Source organism: Corvus kubaryi, unplaced genomic scaffold (genome assembly GCF_017639235.1).
Source record: "Corvus kubaryi isolate FWS band 111438036 unplaced genomic scaffold, C.kubaryi_AGA036_p1.0 37396, whole genome shotgun sequence".
In the NCBI taxonomy this organism is placed as follows: Eukaryota; Metazoa; Chordata; class Aves; order Passeriformes; family Corvidae; genus Corvus; species Corvus kubaryi.
Window position 1 is genome coordinate 16412758 of NW_024581135.1, and position 22267 is coordinate 16435024.

Sequence of the window (22267 nt, forward strand, 5' to 3'; positions counted from 1 at the left end):
AAGCCAGAACTTCAGCCACTAGAGAGGGTTCTTACGCGGATCAACTATTTCTAATCATAAAAATAACTGTGCAGTAAAGTACAGCCATAAATTAGTCTGAAACTAGGCTAAACCTTCAAATGCACATTGTAGTTTACAGTGATTCAGAACAATTACTCGCGTTTGTATCAACAGATTATCTTGGTACTGAACAGAGGAGATCCTCTATGCAGGCTCTCAATAGCAAGTTTCACGTTTAGGTATTAATTTTTTCTGAGATTTCAACAGCACTATGGGTAATCACAGTTTTTATGAAAGCAGTGGGTTGCTTCAGTTCACCATTGTATTCCCACTTGCTTTGCTTCTCCGAAGTGTCAAACAATATTTTCCTTCTGATTGCCAACGAAGTTGAAACCTGCCACCATAGCACAGCATGGAGGTGTTTGTTTATGGGTCTGGTTTTCTTCCCTCATAATCCAAACATGCTGTATACCCACTATAAGCTTTTAAGGTACGACATTATAATTAACATTTAAACGTAGTACTTACGGTTGGCATAATTTTACCAGGTCCTGATCAGTGGTGTTTGGAGGCAGTGCTCTGATGTAAAGGTTAGTTTTACTTAATTGATCCCATCCTGAGTTGCTGCTGCTACTACTGTTGTTATTACTGCTGGTGGTGCTGGGACTAGGAGGAGCCATTGGGTGGGCTGGTACAATGGACTGCTGCAAAGGAAAAAGCACGTTAGAGTAAAGTACAGGTAGCAATCACAGCATGCACAACAGCTCAGTCTACAGCAGCCTGGTTACCATTTGGAGCACTGTGTTCAATCTGTGCGTAATTACTCATGGATTTTAAATACAACTGCATTCACGCCACATTTGGGACAGGATTCACAGGCACATTCTAATACACCCAACCACCATTTGATGTATGCTCAGTGCATGACAAAGGCTCAAATTATATATAACCTCCACTGAATATCACTCATAGGATTTTATCACTCCTCATTGTGTCACCTGGTGTGAAAATGAAATAGGAGACATTGTTCCTCTAGGTGCCAGCAGGCACAAAGTTTATAGCTCCATGACTGCTTCACATGTCAAATTGTGGCAGACACAAAGACCATGCTCTTTCCTTAATCTATCCAAAAATGCAAAAATAATTAGAAGCCTCTTTTCTCTCTCTTCTGGATTTTAGTACTTCACACTATACTGCTACTGATTTTTTAAAGATAGAGAAGGAGCACTGATAGCTTAAGGACCAGACTTTAAATGAATGGTGTGCCGTGGCAGAACTTTCATACTACCAACTATCTCCATACTTGTGGATTACTTCACAATTGTCAAGAAAAAGGCCCCTATATAATGGCAAGATATTCAAGTTTCAAAAGGAGAAAAGCACATAAGTACTTCTACCTACTCCTCAAGGTATGTAATGCTATCACTCTTAAAAATATCCTAGAGGAAATCTGCAGTAGAGAAATCATTTGCATTAACAAAAGTGTAGCAGGGTACTGTACAAAAAGTACTATGAACATGTCTGTGGTATTGTAAGAGAGGAATACTTCAAAAAATATACTAGAGAACTGAAGTTGCCTGTAAACCTCTTGTGACTACACGGTTTTCACTGACGAACTGGCTGCATGTGCCCCCTTTCCTGCAAAAGCCTGAGCTTCCACCAGAAGCTCATAGCAAAGAATTGGCCTGTAAATGCAGAAGAAAGGCACAGTAGGGGGAAAAAAATAAAGTGGAATAAAGTGAGATGTCAATGCAGACTCACTTGTTCCCACCCTAGTGCCACTCTCTTCTTTGCATTAGTACAAACAGTTGTATAGCCACAAACCGAACCAAAAAATTATCTTCCCTGATCTGGTACACCACATGTGGCTTTGCACTATGCAAAAGCTTTGGCTGTCACAAGACAGGAAACAGGAATGTGAAGGCAGAGAGGAAAGGATTAGAGTTTACCTCTGTTTAAAGCACCCATGAAACTACACACAAGAAAATAAACACAAAAAGCAAAACTATTGTGGAGATAACCTCAGGAAATTGGAATGAAAGCGTGAGTGGGAGAAAAGTACAAAGGCATGCCTTGTATCAGATACTTTATGGTAATTATGCGTTTCTTTTTTGTGTTTCTCTAGGAAGGTTTTGAAATCTTCCAATTTGGCATGTTGCAAAGTTTATTATGCAGCTATAATGGCCTGGAACAGCCAACTGCAAGACTTGCTACAAAATCAACATTGATAAGTAGTACATTGTTGCTGCCTAATTTAATTGAATTGAAAATTACATGAATGAAATACATTCCTGATCATTTAACATTTCAAAACTGAATATCAGTATTTCATTGCCATAGGGTTAGAGATTTTTTTGTTTTGGTTTGGTTGTTTTTAATAAAGATTTTTAGAAACATCAAATCTCTTCCAAAATATTTACATTTGGAATTGAAGCACTGATCTAGAATTTCTTCCAGGGAAAAAGATTAAATGCTCCCTTCCAAGTTTGCAATGGAAACATTGACGGATTTTAACAATAGCAGCTCAAGTCAGTCTGTCAGACCACTCTGCTTCCAGTAACGCCAGGCAATTATTTTTAGGGCCACAAGCAATGCAGAATGACAGAGCAACTAGCTTCAAAACATTTTCACAACAGAACAGACTTAGTCTGGCACAGCGATATTCTCTTCAAAAAGCCTTCAGTGAAGTTCTCAAAATGCAAACAATGATCAAATGCACAACTGCTCTGTTCATGGTTTTGAAATGCGCACATATCACTGCCAGAAAACTCAACATACCTGTCTTCATCTAAACTGGTAAATACAATTGAAGGCTAAGAGCCTCTATTAAGTTTTTCAGGATCTTTGGTTGGGTTTTGTTTTTATTTCTTACATTGTTTTTCCCTTAAAATCTTTGTTTTTCTATGTTATGAAGACCCGGAGTTTTGTAAAATCTTGTCACCAGCTGGCCAAAGGCAGGAGAGGAAAATGTGCGTCTGTGTGTAGAGAGAGCAGGAATCCTAACTCTGTAAAACATAAGCACTCCATTCTGAGAAAATTAAACTTCTATTTAAACATGAAGATGTTCTAGTGCTAGTGGTCACATTCAAACATGACGGGAATGTAAATGGGACTACAGTTGTCTTCCTAAATTTACAGACAGAAGGTTTTTCACTGCTTCCACAGAGACTATTCATACCTTTACAAGCCTTAAAAGCTTTACTAAACACATGTGCTGGGTGCCCTGTAGCTCTCAAAGCCTGCAACCCAATGACAGCCAGCCAGCCACTAAAGGGACAGTGACATCTTAAAGCCATACAACTAAAACATGTTTTTTACATTAAAACTTTAATTTTAAAATCTGAATCACTCTTTCCACTCTGTTCCTCATCGACAACTACTTGTAAAAACTAAATTATAGAGGTCCCTCTGTTGTTCAAAGGGGCCTTTTTTTCCAGCTGCTCTTGCTGCAAAGGGCTGGTTGGCAGTGCAGCCTCGACGCCGTGACCGCGCTGGCGGAGCCTCCTACGCTGACAGCGCAGGCCAGAAGAGTTTGTCTGCTGGCGTAGTTGCATCACCTCCCAAGACAACATCAGCTAAGCCGATAAAAGCACTCTTCTGCCTGTACAGCTGCATCCACACCTGGGCTTTGGCCAACATATTGATGTCAGCGAGAATGTATGACTTTTTTCCACACCCTGGCTGATACACTGTGCTTTGCTGGCAAGACATTCTGCAGTGGAGACCTGGCCAAAGTCTGGGGTTGTTTGTTTAGAAACAGCTTTCACAAATCTTAACTGAGAGCTTTGTCTAAAACCTGAAATCAAATTTGAAAAGTTTTGGTTTACAAACTGTAGTTTCTGCTGCAAATCCATATCAAAAGCTGTTCTTAAGTTTTTACTACATGGATCTCACAACAACTCGCAATATCGCAACATACACAAAAATACATTTATTAATTTTTTTTTTAATCATTGCATCTTAAATTAAAACACGGAACTCAAGGATAGGAGGAATGAATGTAAGCAACAGACCATTATTTCTTGCGACAATATTCCTGTTCACAAGAGGTACCATTGTCACACTGTTTTGCCATTCCCTCCTTAGTTTTCACTCCAAAAGGTAATTAGCAATTGTTCTTTTTACATAGCAGTTTCCTTCCTCTCATCTTCAACAAACATCTAAGCAAAAAAGGCCAGTGACAGAATAATCAGCCCATCTGCTCTATGATCTCCCCATCCCATTCTAGAGCCAGCTGTGAGGAGCTCCCAACACTCCTGCCTGATCTCTGAGGGACCTTCCCTCCAGCCCTCCGCAGCCCCACCACAGAAAAGGGAAAACCACAGGTACTTATCCGGAAAATGAAAAGCTCAGTGACTGAACAGTCCCCATGAAGTGCCTTAAAACAAGGAGAGTTGTCTGCCTGTGTTTTCTTCTCAATATAAACCCAAGTGGGAATAATCGCAAGTACTGAAAAACAGCTGGAGAATATACTCATTTTATATGAGCCATTCCTGTCTTTCTTACATACCATTCTATGCCTAAGGACTGCAAATGAGTCAGAGCAGGATTTTGTCTACCAAGGAAGAGGAGAATCTCTTTGCTGTCAACTGAAAAAAAAGACACCAAACCAAAATGGAATAACTCCAAGAAATTCCATCGACCCGAGAGATACTGATCCCTGCTGCCTTCAGACTACAGAAGTCCAACAGAACTTCAACGAGCAGAAGGCAACTTGGACAATGACTGTCCCAAAGCAGAGTATGATCACTACAGTAGCAATCCATTTAAGTCTCTTTGTGCAATAAAAGCATGCATATGAAGTTATACAACATACTAGCATTTAATTATGAGTTTAATCACTCAGCTAAAATTCCTAATGGGAAAAGTACCACGACTTTTAACAACAGAGTTAGTTCTCATACATCAAACTCTAAATTCAAACCATAAATTGCAGCATACAGTAACTATCAGATTTAGCCAGAACTGCTACTTGGATCATCTCATAGTATCAAAATCTCATCAGTAGTGTTTCCCTAGCTTTGTTCAGGTGACTATGCTACAAGCACCTGCTTACCCTGCCTGGCTTTGCCTAACCTCACTGATTTTGAAAGCAGCACCTTCAATAACTGGCATTGATATAAAAATTACCATACGTTTTTGGATATGTGCAACAGTGAGAAAAAGTATTAAATCTGGATTTATTTTTTGTTAAAGTGGGGGTTGCTTGTTTAATTTATTTATTAATCCACCTAACACTTTAAGTTAGAGAGAGCTTTACATGTACAATGAAAGCAAGGGCTCAGGAGAACAGAAGATGCCATACCTAGTGAAGCAAGACACTGCAACACTTTGTGCACAGCTTCGGAAACAGAAGTCATTTGGAATTAAATTACGTCCCTAGCAGAAAGAGCAACTCCGAGTGTTTAACAGAAATGAGTGTTCATGGATGAAAACAGTCAATTTATTGCCTTTCTTTAAATAAGGAAACATTAAACCTTGATCACTTATTCTAAGCCAGTGAAGTAACGGCTGCAGCGGAGATGCCATTTTGAGTGTCCTGCACTATTCTGTTTCATGTTTTTCCTCATCATGTCTGAAACATTATGGCAAGCAAAACTGAATTTCTGGAGGCCTCTCCAAGTTCAATTCTCAGTGGACATGAGTCAACTAGTAGAAACTGAAAGCTCTGCTGCTGCTTTACTCACATCTCCTGCCTTAGGGTAGGTTCTCCAACTGTTGTTCTTCAGTCTGTAAGCGCTTGTCACAGGAAGATTCAGCAACCAAATCTAAGCAATTTCAGCATACCACCAGTATAAAGAGTATCTCAGAAGCTCCAGACTCCTATTGAAAATCTCCTCAGGTAGGAAAAACCCTGATACCTGCCTCCTTTTTCTCCTTTAAACCGCCAACCTTCACTTTTCTTTGCATGGATAAGATAAAAAATATGATTTCATAGTGACACTGTAAGAGTCGACAGGACTATTCCAGCAAGGGTTGGTTTCCTGCACAAGGCAGAAACTATGGATATCGTGTTTTGTGATCATACAGAACTACTTGCATACCCAGGATCCAAGCCTATTGCATCTTCCTTTAGATGGTGATGACGGGTGTTAGTGCTTCAACCACATGGAGCAGAAACAACTACTGGGAAGATGCAGGACCTTGAGGATGGAGGCTGGCATCAGGCAAAGACTCTGCCTGTTACAAAACATCACAGGCAGCCCAGGAGCACCTGGAGATCCAGCCGTGTTTCTCCCAAAAAACTCTCTAAGTGTTCCCTATCTTGGTATGAAAGAACTGCGCCAAAAATACTACAGTTGGGATTACAGCAATGATGGACTGCAATAAATAGGATAAAAATTAAGTACTCAAGGAAAAAAATATATCACACTGACATATTCACTGAACTGAACTCTTGCCTTAATACATAAGTTTTAAGAAGAGTTTTGCAAGATAAAAACATAGGGTTGTATCTTTTTTCTTGGCTGTATGTTACAGCCAAGTCCTATGAAAACTATTTTGCTAAATACAGGTAACAGTCTTTTCCATACTAAAAGAAAACAAAAGGAAACAAAACCATAGGTGGATAATCATTGTGCATCTATGAAGATTATAATAATTTTTAAAAAATTATTTTCACTCTCATTTGTTTTTAGTCAATATTCTCTTTCTTCTTCATTGTGTTTTAACTATTTTGAACCAATTTGCCAGTAAGAAAAATGTTTCTGGTAAAATCCAGGGAAACAGTTAATGCATTTTTTCTGAACCACTTAAAGAAGCCCTTCCTTGAAATAGAGAAATGCATGAATGAGTAGGTACTTCTCAGAGCTTCCTTTTTAAAAGCTCATGAAGAGTGGCTCTATCAGCAATGAAACAAGACAAAGTCTGGCATAAACCCCTAGTCATGGCTCAGATGCTCCTAACAATTTCACCTCTAGACTCTTCTGATTATAACTCAAGCTCTCTCCCCACTGAGCTATTTTGCGTCCTTTCCTCAGATCTTACAGTAACATAGCAGGACTGAACTTGTTCTCACCAGAAAGCAACAATTACTAAAACCAGAAAGTACCCAAGTTAACCATTCTTACAAAATGTCACGTCTTCATATTTTTACAGGAAATTGAACCAATATTATTTAAACTACACTTATTAATGCAACAGCAATCTTCTGTTCCTAATGAAAGAAAGCTCAAAATCTATCTACATCCTTCCTATGAAGACACTTGAAAAAGCATGAGCATAATCCCAGCCACATTGAAGTATATGACAAAACCCACACTGATGCTTCTGAACAGATTTTTTTCTCCAAGAATAGGGTGTGGAGAATTTTTCATTGTTTTTACTTAAAAAAAAAAGCTTTCTGACTTGGAGTTGGCAGGTGAGATGGTAACAATAAAACAAGAAATGAGTGCAAGAAGCTGGTTCAGGTAGGTCTTCTAGAGTCTCAGTGATAAACGAAAATGCTTCAGTTCCCAAGAACTCACCTACTCCACTGACCTTATCCCCTGACATGGATTTTTAGGTGCTCCACTGACTGATTCCTCTAGTTCAGAGACAAATAAAAGGTGCAGAATACACAAACCTAGCCACACCACAGCACAAAAGCTACCCCAAAGGAGAGCAAGGGGAGTGATGAACTAGGCTACATCCTGTTCCTTTCCAGATGTAATGAACCCTCCCTTTCCCCTTCCACCTGCTCATCGTGAATCACAGCGTCTGTCTTCCCTCTCAGTTTTATACCTGGATTTCCTGGACTATCCCCCGAAACAATACCTTGGTACCTTGCCCTAGCCATGACAGAATTATTGACGCATATAAAGCAAAATATTTGAGTTTTAGTTTCTGAAAAATGAACAAGCTGCAGCAATCCAACAGCTAGGCCACATTAAAAGAATCTAAAGAGAAAGTCAAGATGCTGAAGTACCTGAAGAAAGAGAGCGTGGTACTAAGATCTACCAGACAGACAAAAAACATGTACGTGTTTTTGTGGTTAGCCCTTCACTGAGCAATAGACACAAAAGAATTCACTGCCAACTTCCTTCGTGATTCTCGTACACACACAGGCCTATGTTCTTCACTGAAACCAGCCAAAGCTTTTGCCCAGGATCCAGAAAGCACAGGGCACTGAATATCTAGACTATGTTGAAGTTTTTGTTCTAGCCTGAGGATTCAAATTATAATTAAAAGAAAACACATCCATTTTCAGAGAGGTGTAACTTGCATGCTAATAGTTTATGCAAGCACCCAAAAGGTAGCAAGTCCAACATGTGACGCTTAATCCAAATAATAAAAAATTCCTCCCTTGCATTACGCATCTCTTGGTACATGTTAATAGCAGGGTATAAAATCCTACTATGTTCTCCACAACAGGAAACATTCAAGATATCCTTGGTAGGAGAAATGCTTCACCTGAAACAGCAATTAACTTAGAAACTCCTGGGTCATGCAGTAGTTCAGATTAGACCATAGATGGTCACATAAGAGCTTGCAAATCACATACAGCTCACAAGCAGTTCAGTGGCAGCTCAGAGGACAGCACTCATGAAATCTAAGTAAAAAATTATTCAATAAGCTTTTCATAAGCATTAAGAGGTTCACAGTGGTCCTTTCTCATTGTATAAAGGGCTCTGCTTTAGCATTAATTACACAGGAAACTCCTACCTCACTACCTCCATTTAAAAACTCTTCAAATGTCAGCGTACTAAGATCTGAAAATAAATAATATGTATTATCCTCTGACTGCACTTACAGTGTAATGGGAAGAAGTGGGACTTAAATATATGGAAAATGAGAGACATGGCTTTATCCTGGATATTTTTTGGCTCCCTTGTAGGAAAATACAAGAGAGTAGGTAACCATTTCTCAAAGTAAATCCCACAAAACTAAGCTCTGGTAGCGAGACTCCTGCACCACATAAGACAGTTACTTCTGTTCAGAGGACAGACTCTCATTAGAAGAATGGTAATCTCCCGCTCTACTGCTATTTGTTCAACTTTTCTGTCATTATCTGTTGTGAACTTTTACCCCCAGTGCCAACAAACAGGGCCATGGGGACAATATTCAATGCGATCAAAAACATGCTGCTTTCAAGAACTCCTATTTGTGATGTCTAAAATGCGTGTATTTTTACGGGTGTAGGTAGTTACATTGTTAATTTCATAAAGCAGGAAATATGACATCTCTTAAATATTATGGATGCCATCCATCACTGTATTTTGGAGGTTAATCCTGCTAAGCCTGCACATTTCATAAAGCTGATTAAAAAGTAGCAGAGTATAGATACAGACACCTTGGCTTATTCAAGAACTGCCTGAGTATCTGTATTACAAAAACTAACAGTACAGAAAACAAACAAAAAAAATTATGTTAAGTATGTTTGGCCAGTCTTTAGTTCTTTAAAATAATAGAGAAGGAATGCCTTTTTTTTGTAAAGTTTAAAACTCTGCATGGAAGTTTCTGAAGTATTATTTACTCGTCTTCCATATTGTGTTAGACTTTAGATACGTATTGTCTCTTACTTTAAAAGTGTCACAGATTTCATGATGGACACAGGAGAATTTTGCAGCTTTTTATTTCAGCTTTTTAAAAATGATTTTTACACTTCTTTTTAATTTCTTTTTTTATTATTTTCCAAACTCTTGGCTTTTCCACCAAAACCTACAGTGTCCCCATTCTGCTCATCTCACTATCCTATCCACCCTCCCTCCACAGACAGCAATTATAGGATAGAAATGGCACCACATTGAAGATGCATGTCAAAAGAAGCATCTGCTTTTCTGGCAAACTCCACACTGTTGGTGGCATTGGAAGTATTGCTATACTGTTTGTCACAGGGTTAGACCACAGATGGCTCTTTTGGCTGACATGGGATCTGCTATGTCATTTTCTGTTTATTCAAGTTAAATAAATTGAAGAACTTGAGCCCGACCGTGCATGAGGGAGTCAATTCCTATCAAAATCCCTTTGTCTAAAATTGCTGATTCCTTATGGGCAACATACTGCACCCAGCATAGCAGCAGCATTGTTACTGTGAATCCCTCTGTTCTGTTTTAAAGAAGATAATGGATGTTCTTCCTCCTAATGCCATTACACAACTATTTCATAGGTAGCCCAGTCTATTCCTGCTGCTTTTTGACAACATCAATGGAACAGTTGAGGCAGCTGGCTCTGGCCCTTTCTTCTGTGTTCCAAAATCCTAATTTCTCTGAGAGACCACACCACAGCCAACATCTCCAGTTGTCAGAAAGATGGCACATCAGACAAAAAAAGGGTAGAAAAAGCCAGTTCTGTAAGACTTCATCATCAAGACTGAATCTGGATGTCCCCATGAAAAGGCTCTTCAAGTGGCACAATTTATGCTTCAAAATACAGATCACATTAGATATTTTATCCTTCCTACTCACTTTGCAAATGTTTTTCCTTTTCTAAGTGTCACCAGGCCTAACTAATGTAATCAGCAAAGAACAAGCCAGTGTAGATACACTGCCTGAGTGCAACACAAAGGTTACTGTAATTCTGATACCAAGAAGGTCCAATTCTGCTGCTCAGCAGCTTGTTACATGCCTATGTCAAGTTACAGTTGAACCAACCTCAGTGAGAACAGCAGCATCTTGCATCACTTTCCATGGGAATAAACGATTCCTCCATGAGCTGAAGAACAGGAAATCATACTCGGACCATCACAGTCCTTCCTAGTTACTCCACTGCAATTGTTTCCATAGTCTTTCACAGTGTTTGCCATAGAAGTGAGGTCAGCATGACCTGTGCTGGACTGAAAGTTCCATTCATCTTTTTGCTACTCACTTCAGAAATTTCAAGAAGTGCCCTTACGGTTTTAATATTCTGCAATATGATAAAACGCAGCAGATACAACTCATTATAATCAATACATTGAAACAGGTCATGCACAGCACTGCTGGTAAAGGATTAAAGCAAGTCTCAGGTATAACTAGGAAAGCACATCCCGAATTCAAGAAATACTAACACTGTTAAATTCATCAGGATTTCATACCTCACTGCCTTTATATACTGCAGTCAAAAAGAAGGGAAGCACAAGATACTTCTACAATTATTTCAGCAAAGATTGAAATGACTATCAACTAAATTTCAGCTAGGAGTTTGTGCTAATTTGTCGTGGTATTTTGACATTCAAGGAGTCCACGTTTGAGACTATGCTGCTGCAAGTGGTGCATGTATACACACACATTATATATATGTTATTTAAATATTATTATGTTTATATTTATTTTTATATAGATATGGTCTGACACTGAACTTGTAATTTGCTATGGGAGAGTGACCACATCTCCATAACTGTGATTCTTCTCCATGGCAAAACCACCAAAATGAACAGAAGCAGCCAAATGTTATTAAATTAGTAATACAGTTTTAAAACAAGAGGAAGATCAGTAGAAACTTTTTAAACCATCAGACTCATTATGTAAGGAGTTGTCAGTTTTCTGCACTTGCACATATCAGCCTAGTTCCACCCTCACCCAGTGGTTCAGCATTCATTTGCACATGCTGAAAATCTACCCAGAAGTTTTATAAATTTCAACATTGTATAGAACTGACAGACCAGAAGACAGCAGTGTATAACGTTGGCAAAACTTCTCAACACAGGGCTTTTCTACAGAGCACCAGGGAGCAAACTGCTGGGTCTGCATGCTGCAACACGTACACCAACTTTGTTTGGATTGCAATGAGACTGCATGTAGCATGTATGAGACTGCAAATGACATTCCCAAAGTCCTCTAAATTACTCCCAACACTCTACGTGGTTTCCTAGAATAAAACGTAGAAGCTCAAATCTCATTAGAACAGAACTGGAGTTTAACTTCATTACTTCTGAAACATTTGCCTCCTGCATCATTTCCTATTTGGGAGGGGAGCGTGGCATCAGTACAGGCACCTGGCTGCAGTGCCTGCAGCGAGGGTCTGACACGGCAGCAAGACTTACCACAAATTTTCATTAATTCAACTGTATCAGTGCAGTTACACACACAGTGACACCTCCAGCACAGACAAGATCTTAATTGTGCTCTCATGGAAGGCAATGAACACTGCAGTGCTGTAAGCTTGCCTTATACCCAGCAAAAGTGACTTAAAGTAAAAGCTGAGAAAAAGCTGTGTGCAAGCAGTACCGAGAATAACTGTTCCCAAATTTTTGGGGCCAGTGGACACCACGCTACTTTTGACATTTCTCAGAGATGATCCTGAACCTTGAGACTGCCATACTAAAGCTCACTGCATGCAACCTTTTCAGTTCACTACAAATATTCTCTACAGCAGAGCTGACATTAGAAGTCCATTTTCTCCAGATGTATGATGTAATACACAGTCACACACAGGATACCCTGTGCTCTTCAGGAAAAAAGGAGTGGTCTGTCATGCTCAGAACAATTTGTACAACTTTCTCCTATGTAGCACATAGAGATTTACACGCATGCACAGGCACCACAGGACAAATTACAATCAGTTTAGCCTGACAAAAGCAGCTATGTTTAGCTCTTGGGAAAGACGGAAACAAGAACAGCTCATCCAGCCAGTGAATGATTCAGACAGATACTTAACACCACCTTTCCTGCAGCTGATATTAATACAGAAAATGCTGGTAAGATGGTACAGACAACTCAAGATGTCCACAGTCGATCAGGTAACACTAGCAGCCAAAAGTGTAGCAACAGCACGAAATATACATAGTTTCTCTCATTTGTTACCCCTTTGCCCTTGAAAGTATATGTGTGTGTGTGTGTGTTCAAGTATACACACTGTCATAGGTTAGCAAGCATAGTCCCGGAAGGGACGTCCTTGCTAAGGGGTGCTTACAGTTTCCTCTGGGAACTGATAGAACCTATCAGCTGGCCAGTTTGAATATGGACAATTCTCTAAGCCACTTAAAGTTGTGATCACCTCTGTGATCCACACTTAAGAATAGGCAAACTCCCCCTCCAAGCTCTCTCTCGTTTCCGGCGCTGGCACAGGTGGCTGCGGGCCCCGTGTGGGGGCCAGCGGGCCCGGCCAGGCCCTGCCTGGGCCAGGCCGGGCCGGGCCACGGCCATCCTGAAGCCATGGACCTGTTCCAGCCATGGAACCCCCCCCCCACTGCCTTGCCGTGGGCAGCCGGAGCGGCTCGGCTCTCCCCCCTCTCCACTGCGATAAGAAAAATTCAACATTCCAGCTGCAAAGCTGCAAGGCCGAGGTGAGATTAACCCTTTTATTGCTGTGAAGAGCTGAAAACCTGAGGGAAGAGAGAGAGGAGATGCTTAAAGCTGAAATTCTGTTGTGAAGCTATGATATATCAGAGTATCCTGTTGTAATTTCATGAAGATATGGGGGGTGGAGTGTTCAACTCGTGAGCAAAAGCACCTGCGCTGAGATAGGCAGATGCTGACGCAGCTGTAATTTCATGAGAAGTTTGGACAGGGAGAGATGAACCAGATGAGGACTTTTGCTCCAAACGGGAAAGGAGAAAACCTCAGTCCGTAGAGATGAACCAGATGAGGACTTTTGCTCCGAACGGGAAAGGAGAAAACCTCAGTCCGTAGAGATGCTCCCAGAGATAGTCCTAAAGATGAAGATGATGAAGACCCTTTGCTCCCAGGGAAGGAGAAGGGCCTCTGTTTTTGTTTCTGAACGGCTCAACCTTAAAATTGTACCCCAAAAAACTTCAAGAGTGGACCCTCGAAGGCAGTTGCGGGAAAAGCTGCAAGTCGGGGGAAAGGACTCACACGCAGGCAGAGAGACTCCTCTTCCTAAATGGACTGAACGATATTTGGAAGTGGGCGGCTGTCTCGTTGTGATAATGTTTTCATAGCATGAGCAAGAAGAGACTTCTCTTTCTAAATGGACTGAACAAGGTTATTATGGAAGTGGTAAACAGACTGAACATCTTAAGGGTTGTCTTTTCACATTGTCAGTGGGAGAAGGGAGGAAGGTGGGGGGAGGAGGAGAGTTCTGAAGGTGGTATAATTTTTTTCCTTCTTCTTTTAGGTCTGTTAATAAACTTCTTTATATTCTTTCAAGTTTGGTGCCTGTTTTACATTTCTCCTAATTCTTATCTCACAGCAGATAAACAGTAATGAGTATTTTGGACCAAACCACTACAACACATAAAGCAGTTTTATGTACATTGTCCTAGATCTGCATACCCCATATATCCAAATCTTGAATTAAATCACAGGCTGTTTGAACATTGTGGATTAAAACATTATCACCTAATTTTTCTTTCTTCTGCGAGCCTTTATGAGCTGCTATCTTGAAACAATCTGCTAGAAAGAATACTAGGAAAATGTTGACATTTGGACAATTTTATCCTGGAAAAGACAAAAAAGTAGTAATTTTTGCGTTTAGATATTTCCAAAATCCTAACCTGCAGTTGTAGCTTGGTTTAGCTGCCTAGAAGTTAGAGGGAAGCACTTTCTTCTCACATTTCCCATCAGTACATCTTTTGCATCTCACAGTACCCAGTGGCTATGCCCTCCAACACATTTTTCTGTCTCCCAACAGACAATTTTTATGTACAAGAGTAAAAAAAGGAGAATTGCTTCATTTCTTTAAGGAGAATTTTAGATGTTACAGTAATACACAAATCACTTGCTTCATTACCAGAATGCTTAATGGAGCGATCACTTTTTCAGCATAATTTCAGGGAACTGGGACTAGGATACTCCAGAACACAATGCTTAGTATAGTAAAAATACTATTTAATGCTATTCAACCTGGATCAAGCAGGGCTTGTTAGCATTTGTTCAGCATCAGTCTCAACAGATCCAGGCTATTTCTTGCAAAACCATTCTGTTGTTTAATGAAAGCCAGTTTGGGCAGCATGTCTACATCTGTGGCCTAGAGAAGCTGATTTTAAGTCTCTTTAAAGCACAAAGTTGCTGAACACTCATTTAAGACAATCTGTGAGTGAACTCTTTTGAATTTTAAGCCCTAGCAAATAGGAGCATGACACATTTAAATTAGAACTAGTAGCAGTAGTAAGAGAATCTGACCAATTAGTAAATCTAATCTTCTTTATGCAAACTTATGAAAAACGTAAATATTTTCCTAAATGCAAGTGATCAAGGGCACACAGATGAGAAGCAGTTCTTTCATACATTAAGGCAATTCACTACAATACTGTGAACACAACAAATCTGGGGACTTGATGAAACATAGCAAGGAGTTCGCTAAAATCAGCATAGCAAAATCCAGCACATAAGCCTACTTTTGTAGATAGCAGTCTGCTTCTCCTTACAAATCAGGAAACCAGTATTCCTTCAGTAGGATGAAATTCTCTAAGTTGTAAAGGTAGGCCTTTAATCAAAATTGAAGATTCATCCACAAAAACAAGAGCAAGGTTTCCAAGGGCAGGGCAGCTTCTCGTGGAGCTCTCCAGTAGATGTCTAGCTGCACATTAGGAATGATTTGTCTGCACTGACCTTTGATGGCCTGAACATAGCACCAAGTCAACCAAAAACAGCGTGGAAAGCTGAAATCTTTCAAACATTACTGATCAGATGTTTTAACATGGAAATTCAACTCCTGATAAAGTTGTCAAGTAGAAACAGCACTTTCTGAGATATCTAGGATGTGCAGATAGTGAAGAGGAAAAGGGCGGTATCGGGAAGTCAAAAAGCTTAAGGGTGGTAAGATCTGCTGGTCTGATAAAATGGCTTTGGTGCAGTACCAAATAAAGAACAAAGATGGCTTTGCTGGTCCTGCTGGCAGCTCAGCTTTCAAGCCAACCTTTCCCTCAGTTTGGCTGAAAAGATCCAAATGCAACGGAGGCAACTGTGGACCCACAAATCAAGGTAACAGTTCAAGAAATAGCTTAGGCTGGCATTACTCCAAAAAGCAGCATCCTTGCCCCTATGGCTGCTCACTTTCCCTCCTAGTGTCTCCCCCTTGCTCATCAAAAGAACAAGGAGAATAAAAAACCAAAAAAAATTTTAAAAAGGAAGTTCAGACTGCTTCATTTACTCATGAAGAAGGTGCAGACTCATGAAAGTGGTAACAAAACAGCATTAGGCTGTCAAACAATCTGGAACTAAACCAATGCTGGTTTTTCATACACAAAGCAAGACAACTGCAGCAAAAACACGTGGTACCTCTGGCTGAGTCTTACAGGTAAGAAAACAAGCGGCATTCACAAACCTGCCCACTAAAAGGAAGTGAAATCCTGTGTACGTAACACGTGCAGCGATGCTGCTCTGGCCTTAGGGTCAGATTTTCCTTACAGCCTTATCTGAAACAAACCCAAGTCAGTCTTTTCTCATTCTTTAAAGGATAATGTTTTGGTAGATGCTTATCACCTATTAGATCCAATACTTTCTGACTGCTGACTTTTTACAAATGACAATCTTGTCCAAAATCCTTGTGCATGCAATTAAAAAAAACCCCATGTTACAACCTTATTTATCATTTCCGGTTCTTCTTGATAGCTGTAATTTAAATTGAATCATACAAACAGAAGAGCTGTTCTAAGTCACTTCCAGAGCCCTCATCAATTTTCCTCACATATTGCCTTCTAATTTAAAAATTCACTCTTGGTTTGAACCAAGAGACAATTTTTATTTTTCTTTTGTAAACTACTGTTTTAACTCATGCAGCTACTTTTTAACTCAAATTTTGAATTCTGACAGAAAAGTGATTTTAAGTGGTTAAGAACATCATTCAGATGCCTGAACGTCAAGCACACAATATGACATATTTTAAAATGTTCGTAACTTCACAGTGTATTAAAATGAACAATTCCTTTCACACCCAGAAAGTTAGTTCTGAAGTTCAGTTACAAAGATTTAGCAGCTGTATGCTAAGAAGATGCAGGATGCCATTCCTTGGTGCATCCAAATAGCTGCTGGGGTGAATGTCTGACTGCACAATGAATCATTGTCAACTCTGAAATGAAAAAACACAAGAATTAGATAACACCTAGGAAAGCTTCCAGATGTAGTACTAATACAACATTAATAATATACGAGAAATTCAACTGCCAAGCAGAACTGGTCATGGCAGTGCAGGTAAGAGTCTGACTCAGACATGTAGGCAGCTACAGCTACAATCAGAGATGATCCAAGGAGCGCTCACAGCAGCCACAAAGTGTTAGGAAGCCCCTGCAGTCAGCAGGCCATACATCAGCACAGCTGGCACAACAGCTGCAGCACCTGCGGGAGACAGCCTCCACCTCTGGGTGGTGAAGGGTCACATGGCTTGAACCATGTCTGGCTTTATATACAGATAGAGATGACAAACACTAGTCAGGAATAAACCGGTTCATCTGGGCACAGAGCCCAACTCATCCAATTTCAATAGTCATGTTCTCGTCCTTGGTACAAGAATTCAGCTGAGGAATCATACCTCTGAATGCACCAGAAAGTTATAGATGAAGGAAATACTTCTAATAAGTACATTTGGAATCAATAATTAACTTTAAAACACTGCAGTGAAAGGAAATCTGCCCAGCCAATGGCTAACATTTTAAGATAAATAAATCATTTGCCCCTGCTTACTGCACAACCCCAGTGTTTAGCAACCGCTTTCAGTTTTGTCTTACATTGTGGACAGTTTCAAGGAATCAAATTTTTAATAAGTACATTCAGCTGCACTTTTCTTAGTGGCAATTCTACCTTTGCAGCTTATCCATCTGCACAACAGTTGGATGTTTAACACTAATAATCTTGTACACCAGCATTGGTTCACTATAAAAGTTACCGTAAATTGAAGTGGAACGACCATGTATTGCATTTCCTTAAAAACAAACAAACATCTGAATTTTGAATTTATGCCATTAAATTGGATTTCAAAATTTAAACAGGACAATGGAATACTCCAATAAGGACTTCTCAGTCTAAAAAAAAAAAAGGAAAAAAAATAAAGGAGAAAAAACCCCCAAACCCTGAGGAAGTTCATTTCATAGGAAAGACAAGGCCATAAAACCACTAAAGATAACTAGATTAAATTTCTGTATAATCTAAGCCACTGAACTTCACGGAGTTATTCCTGTTCTCAGTAATATTTCATGGTTGACTGCCTTTCTGCCCAACAAACATCTGCTTAGAAATAAACTTAGCTATTGCTAACAGTAAACCAACTTCTACTCTTTTCAAAACCCAGAGTTCTACGTAGTTTCAACAGTCCAGTTTCTTGCCAAAATGAACTTTGCCATTGTTACTAATCTGGAAATATCAATAATAGTATTTAGATGAATGTTCTCATAGACCATAAAGAAACTACTTATAGAGTACATGGCAGGCAGAATTTGAACACAGTTTTATCATTCCAAATAATCTGCTCCATCCTGAACTTCAGGGGACAGACAAACACAGACATCTATATAGGTATGTGTGCATGTGTAAATATTTTTTTTTCCAAGATATTTAGTCCTAATTGCTGAAGTATTTGAACCACTTGCAGATGTTAGTACATTTCAATGCAAAATCTGAGATGTAGGAAATGAATATTAACAAGTACCTTTTGAAGGGTCAAACCTTAACAATTCATTCAAGATTATCCAAAATATCAGTGATGGGACCATTTTGAACTTCAGGTCACCATCTTAATCCCTATGAATAACCTTTATAGGTGTGGCTGACCTGAGATTTCTATTATTACCCAGGACAATGACCCAACACAGCACTTATTTCAGGAAATGAAGAAGGTGGAGATAGATTCAGTCATTTTGAAAGAAGGTCAACAGAGAAGTGTCACACCAAAATAATGTCTTTTGATAGAAGGATAAGACACACAGATAGCTAGATGTTTCTTTACATCATCTAATATACTGGAATACAAAACCATACATTTAATAATACCAAAACAATAAAGTTGCAAAGAAACATTAAACGAGAAAGCACAAAATTGTCAAGAGCTTTGGAGCAGGGAATTCCCAACAACTTACTGGAATACATAAAGAATGGTTACATGAAAAGCCAGAGTGCCTTTTATAATGACTAAGCCAGTCTACAGTCCTTAGTGCCTTCTGAGACCATGACACTCCACACCTGACAGATCTAAGAACAGTATGTTTGCTGGCAATCTGACAAAGTCTGCTTCCAAAGTTAACATGATTTTGTCACTGCAGCAATTAAAATATCGACCTAATGCTGCAACAATGACTTCCTTAACCATTTCCATCTCACATTAGCCTCCACAGCATTGCAGAACATTGTAACTGGGAATGGAGGCAGCAATTAGAGCACTTCAAAAAACTAAAAAACCCTTGCATTTTTCTACAGTGTGCCCTATGTATCACTAGCACCTTTAACCAGCTGAAATTCTATGTAGTGAATTACCTCTTTGTATTCTTCACCATTAAAATTACTGAAGCTTTCAAATGTACTCTATAGCTCCTCAGTATTGCAGGATACTACTGGCTGTCTCAGCTCAAAAATTGTCCCCAGTTCTGGAATATTTACACATATATGTGTGTACTGGAAGCATTGTTGCTCTAAGACAATAAAGAAATGTTGTAATTTATATTTTTGTTTAAGTGAAACACTTTTTCAAAAACCCAGTTTTGATGTGTTTCTCACAAGTAGCATTCAGAGACATATCTCCTCAATGCTGAATAAAAGCCAAAAAATGCCCCTGTTTCAAAGGTTAGTTGCTAAGCAATTGCATTTAATACCTATCTCAAATGGTTTTTCCAAATTACGCAGAAGTAGTTTAAAATAAGCACAAGTACTATCATAATGAGGATCATGCAAGCCAAATAGATTGGGTGGAATAATATTAAAGCAATTTAAACACCATTTGATTCTGCTGAATGTGAGTTTAACACCAACCCCACAATATACCAGCTATTCAGCTCAGGTTTCTCATTGGGGAAATTCAGAAGCCTTCTGGTTCTCTGTCTCAATAAGCACTTATTGATGTCAGCAGTCTCACCCCATGCAGTGGCACCACTGGCTACGGAAATACGCACTGGCATAAGCAAGAGTCTTAAAATTCAGACCCACAATTTTAGAACTCTTCTTGAACCCGTCTGGAAGACAGACCACTAAACACTTCAAAGAATCTTGTCTGCTGATGGTTGCTTTCATAGCGGACAGAAATCCGTGGAACTGTGTGCCAGCTCTACCAGAGCCCAGGTTTACCCAGTGTGGCTGCAGCTTTCCTGGGCTTGCAGGAGGCACATCCCTGGCCCGAGCATGGCCACCCTGTCCCTCCTCTCCACAGCACAGCCACAGTGGGCAGAGTTAACACAGAGCTGTACTGTATGTTACTTCTACACTACAAGCTTCAAAGAGTTTCATGCTGTAATAGGTTATTTAAAACCTTAGCTAAGTGATTTGCTAAGCTAAGCCAGAACAACACACATGCATGGAGCAATACAAGCAGTTCCAAATGGGTCACCGTGGTCATGCTCAAAGGTGGGCACAGAGGTGACATGCAGCTGCCAGTCACCTGCAGCAGCTCGAGTGACAGGGTCTCCCCCATTCCCACAGTAGCCCACCAAAATATCTGTTGCACAACTGTTTAAAACATTATTGGCAAATTATACACATAGGCAGAAGGGAAAGAAAAACATCACAAGACTTGAAATTCCTTCATAGCATGAGATCTCCTTTGCAACACACCAACCATCTCTTCAGTGCTCAGCTGAAGAGCACTCCAAAGCCTGGGCAGGCAGCATTGCACCTGGGGATGCCCAAGAGACATCACTGCTTCCAAAGCAGGAAAAAACAACCTATGGTCTGGTGAAAGAAGGCTGAGTGAAAGAGGCATCACCAACTTACAAAATAAAAAGCAGTATCTTCCTCTTACCCTTTAAGTGGGTTAAGTACAAATAAAATATGGAACCTTAAATCAGAGTCTCTTCTCCAAACTCAAGGTGAAAGCGTTGGACAATAACCAGTCTCCCTGAGAAAACTGAGGTCGTATGCCTCATGCCTGCATACAAGGTAGAGGAAACTTCCAGGTCCTGTAGCACTAATTTATTTGGGGTTTTTTTCATTTCTTTGTTTTAAGAATTCTGTATTTTTATTTGTGGACACATTAACAAGGATCTGCATTTGATTTTACCCTTGCCTGCCTGGTGTTTGGAGTGATTTTGGACTGTTGCAGTGGCACAAGCACAACCTGATAAAGTTTCTGTGGGTCAAGTAAACCTTAAAGCAGGATTGTGAATCACCTCAGAGTAGCCAAGCACCTGTGAACACTGCTTCAGATTTTCACAGATAACTGGATACTCCTTCACCAAGTTGCAGCAGCCTTCCTGGGAGCTGGTAACACCAAAGGCATGAGAAGTGCCCTACAGTGACTAACAATCCTGGGAAAAGCTCCCTTGTAACGCTCATCCAAACTCACGCCTGAATCCTTAGATTTCGCTCCTCAAGCACAAAAAAAATGGAAGCACCATACACACACCTGGAATATCCTAAAGGACTGGATTCTAACACTGTTATGCTGTAGTACCCAAAAGACAGAATATATGAGCTGTAGTTAACCTAAGGACTCATGTTTCCACTTTACTGAACAAAGCACCATATGGTCAAGGAGATTCGGATATAAAAGGGCAGAAAACAATAGAAGGCAAGAAAAGAAATAAATCCCCACCTAAGCAGAGAAAACCCCACACAATCAGGTGTGAAAGTGCCATTGCCAATAACAGACACCATCAAGAGACAGAATCAACGGTGAAATAAAGTTGCATATATTTAGTTGCCCTAAAGAAGCATTTCCTTTCACAAGCAGGTAAGCATCAGACTAGACTAAGTTTGATGCTCATCTTGCCCTGGTGTTTCTGCTGTTCTTAACAGAGGAAAATGAAGCCCAAATGAAGGTCCCCAGAACAATGTGTTGTTTGTTTCCACTGCAACCTCACAAAGTTCCACAATTCTATCAAATAAGTAAATTCTAAATACCCGCTCTATTTGACACATCATTGTTCTACAGCAGAATACTTTAAACAAATAAGACACACACCAGTGATTTCCTAAACAATTATAGTTAAGCATACAACATGGCTTTTATGAGGACACATGAACAAAAAGGTATTATTATAAATTATATTATTATATATTTGTACATTTTTGTAATTGCCAGCTTTTTTTTTTGCAACAGGCCCTAGAGCTGATATATCCTTATACTACATCATAAATTCAAAAAAAGACATTTTTAAAATGTTGCAACTATATTTTTGTTTTGAAGAGCTTGTAAGACTTCAAAATACTTACTAGATATTTTTAAGCCAATGCATCTTAGTGCACAGGTTAAGTCTTGAAATTGGTATAGAGTTTTACTGTTAAAAATCAATTTACATTAACAGTAATAAAAGTTACTAAGTTTAAACTCC

At 39.6% G+C, this 22267-nt stretch overlaps 1 protein-coding gene across 4 annotated transcripts in view; it reads right to left on the reverse strand.

Annotated features, from left to right (window-relative positions):
- The window catches only part of RBMS1 (RNA binding motif single stranded interacting protein 1), a 149019-nt gene that overhangs the window by 68010 nt on the left and 58742 nt on the right, over nt 1-22267 (reverse strand). For all 4 annotated transcript variants that reach the window (XM_042041243.1, XM_042041242.1, XM_042041244.1 and 1 more), the window contains exon 2: nt 529-704. In XM_042041243.1, coding sequence (XP_041897177.1) covers nt 529-704 — 176 coding nt within the window. The remainder of the gene's footprint in view (nt 1-528; nt 705-22267) is intronic.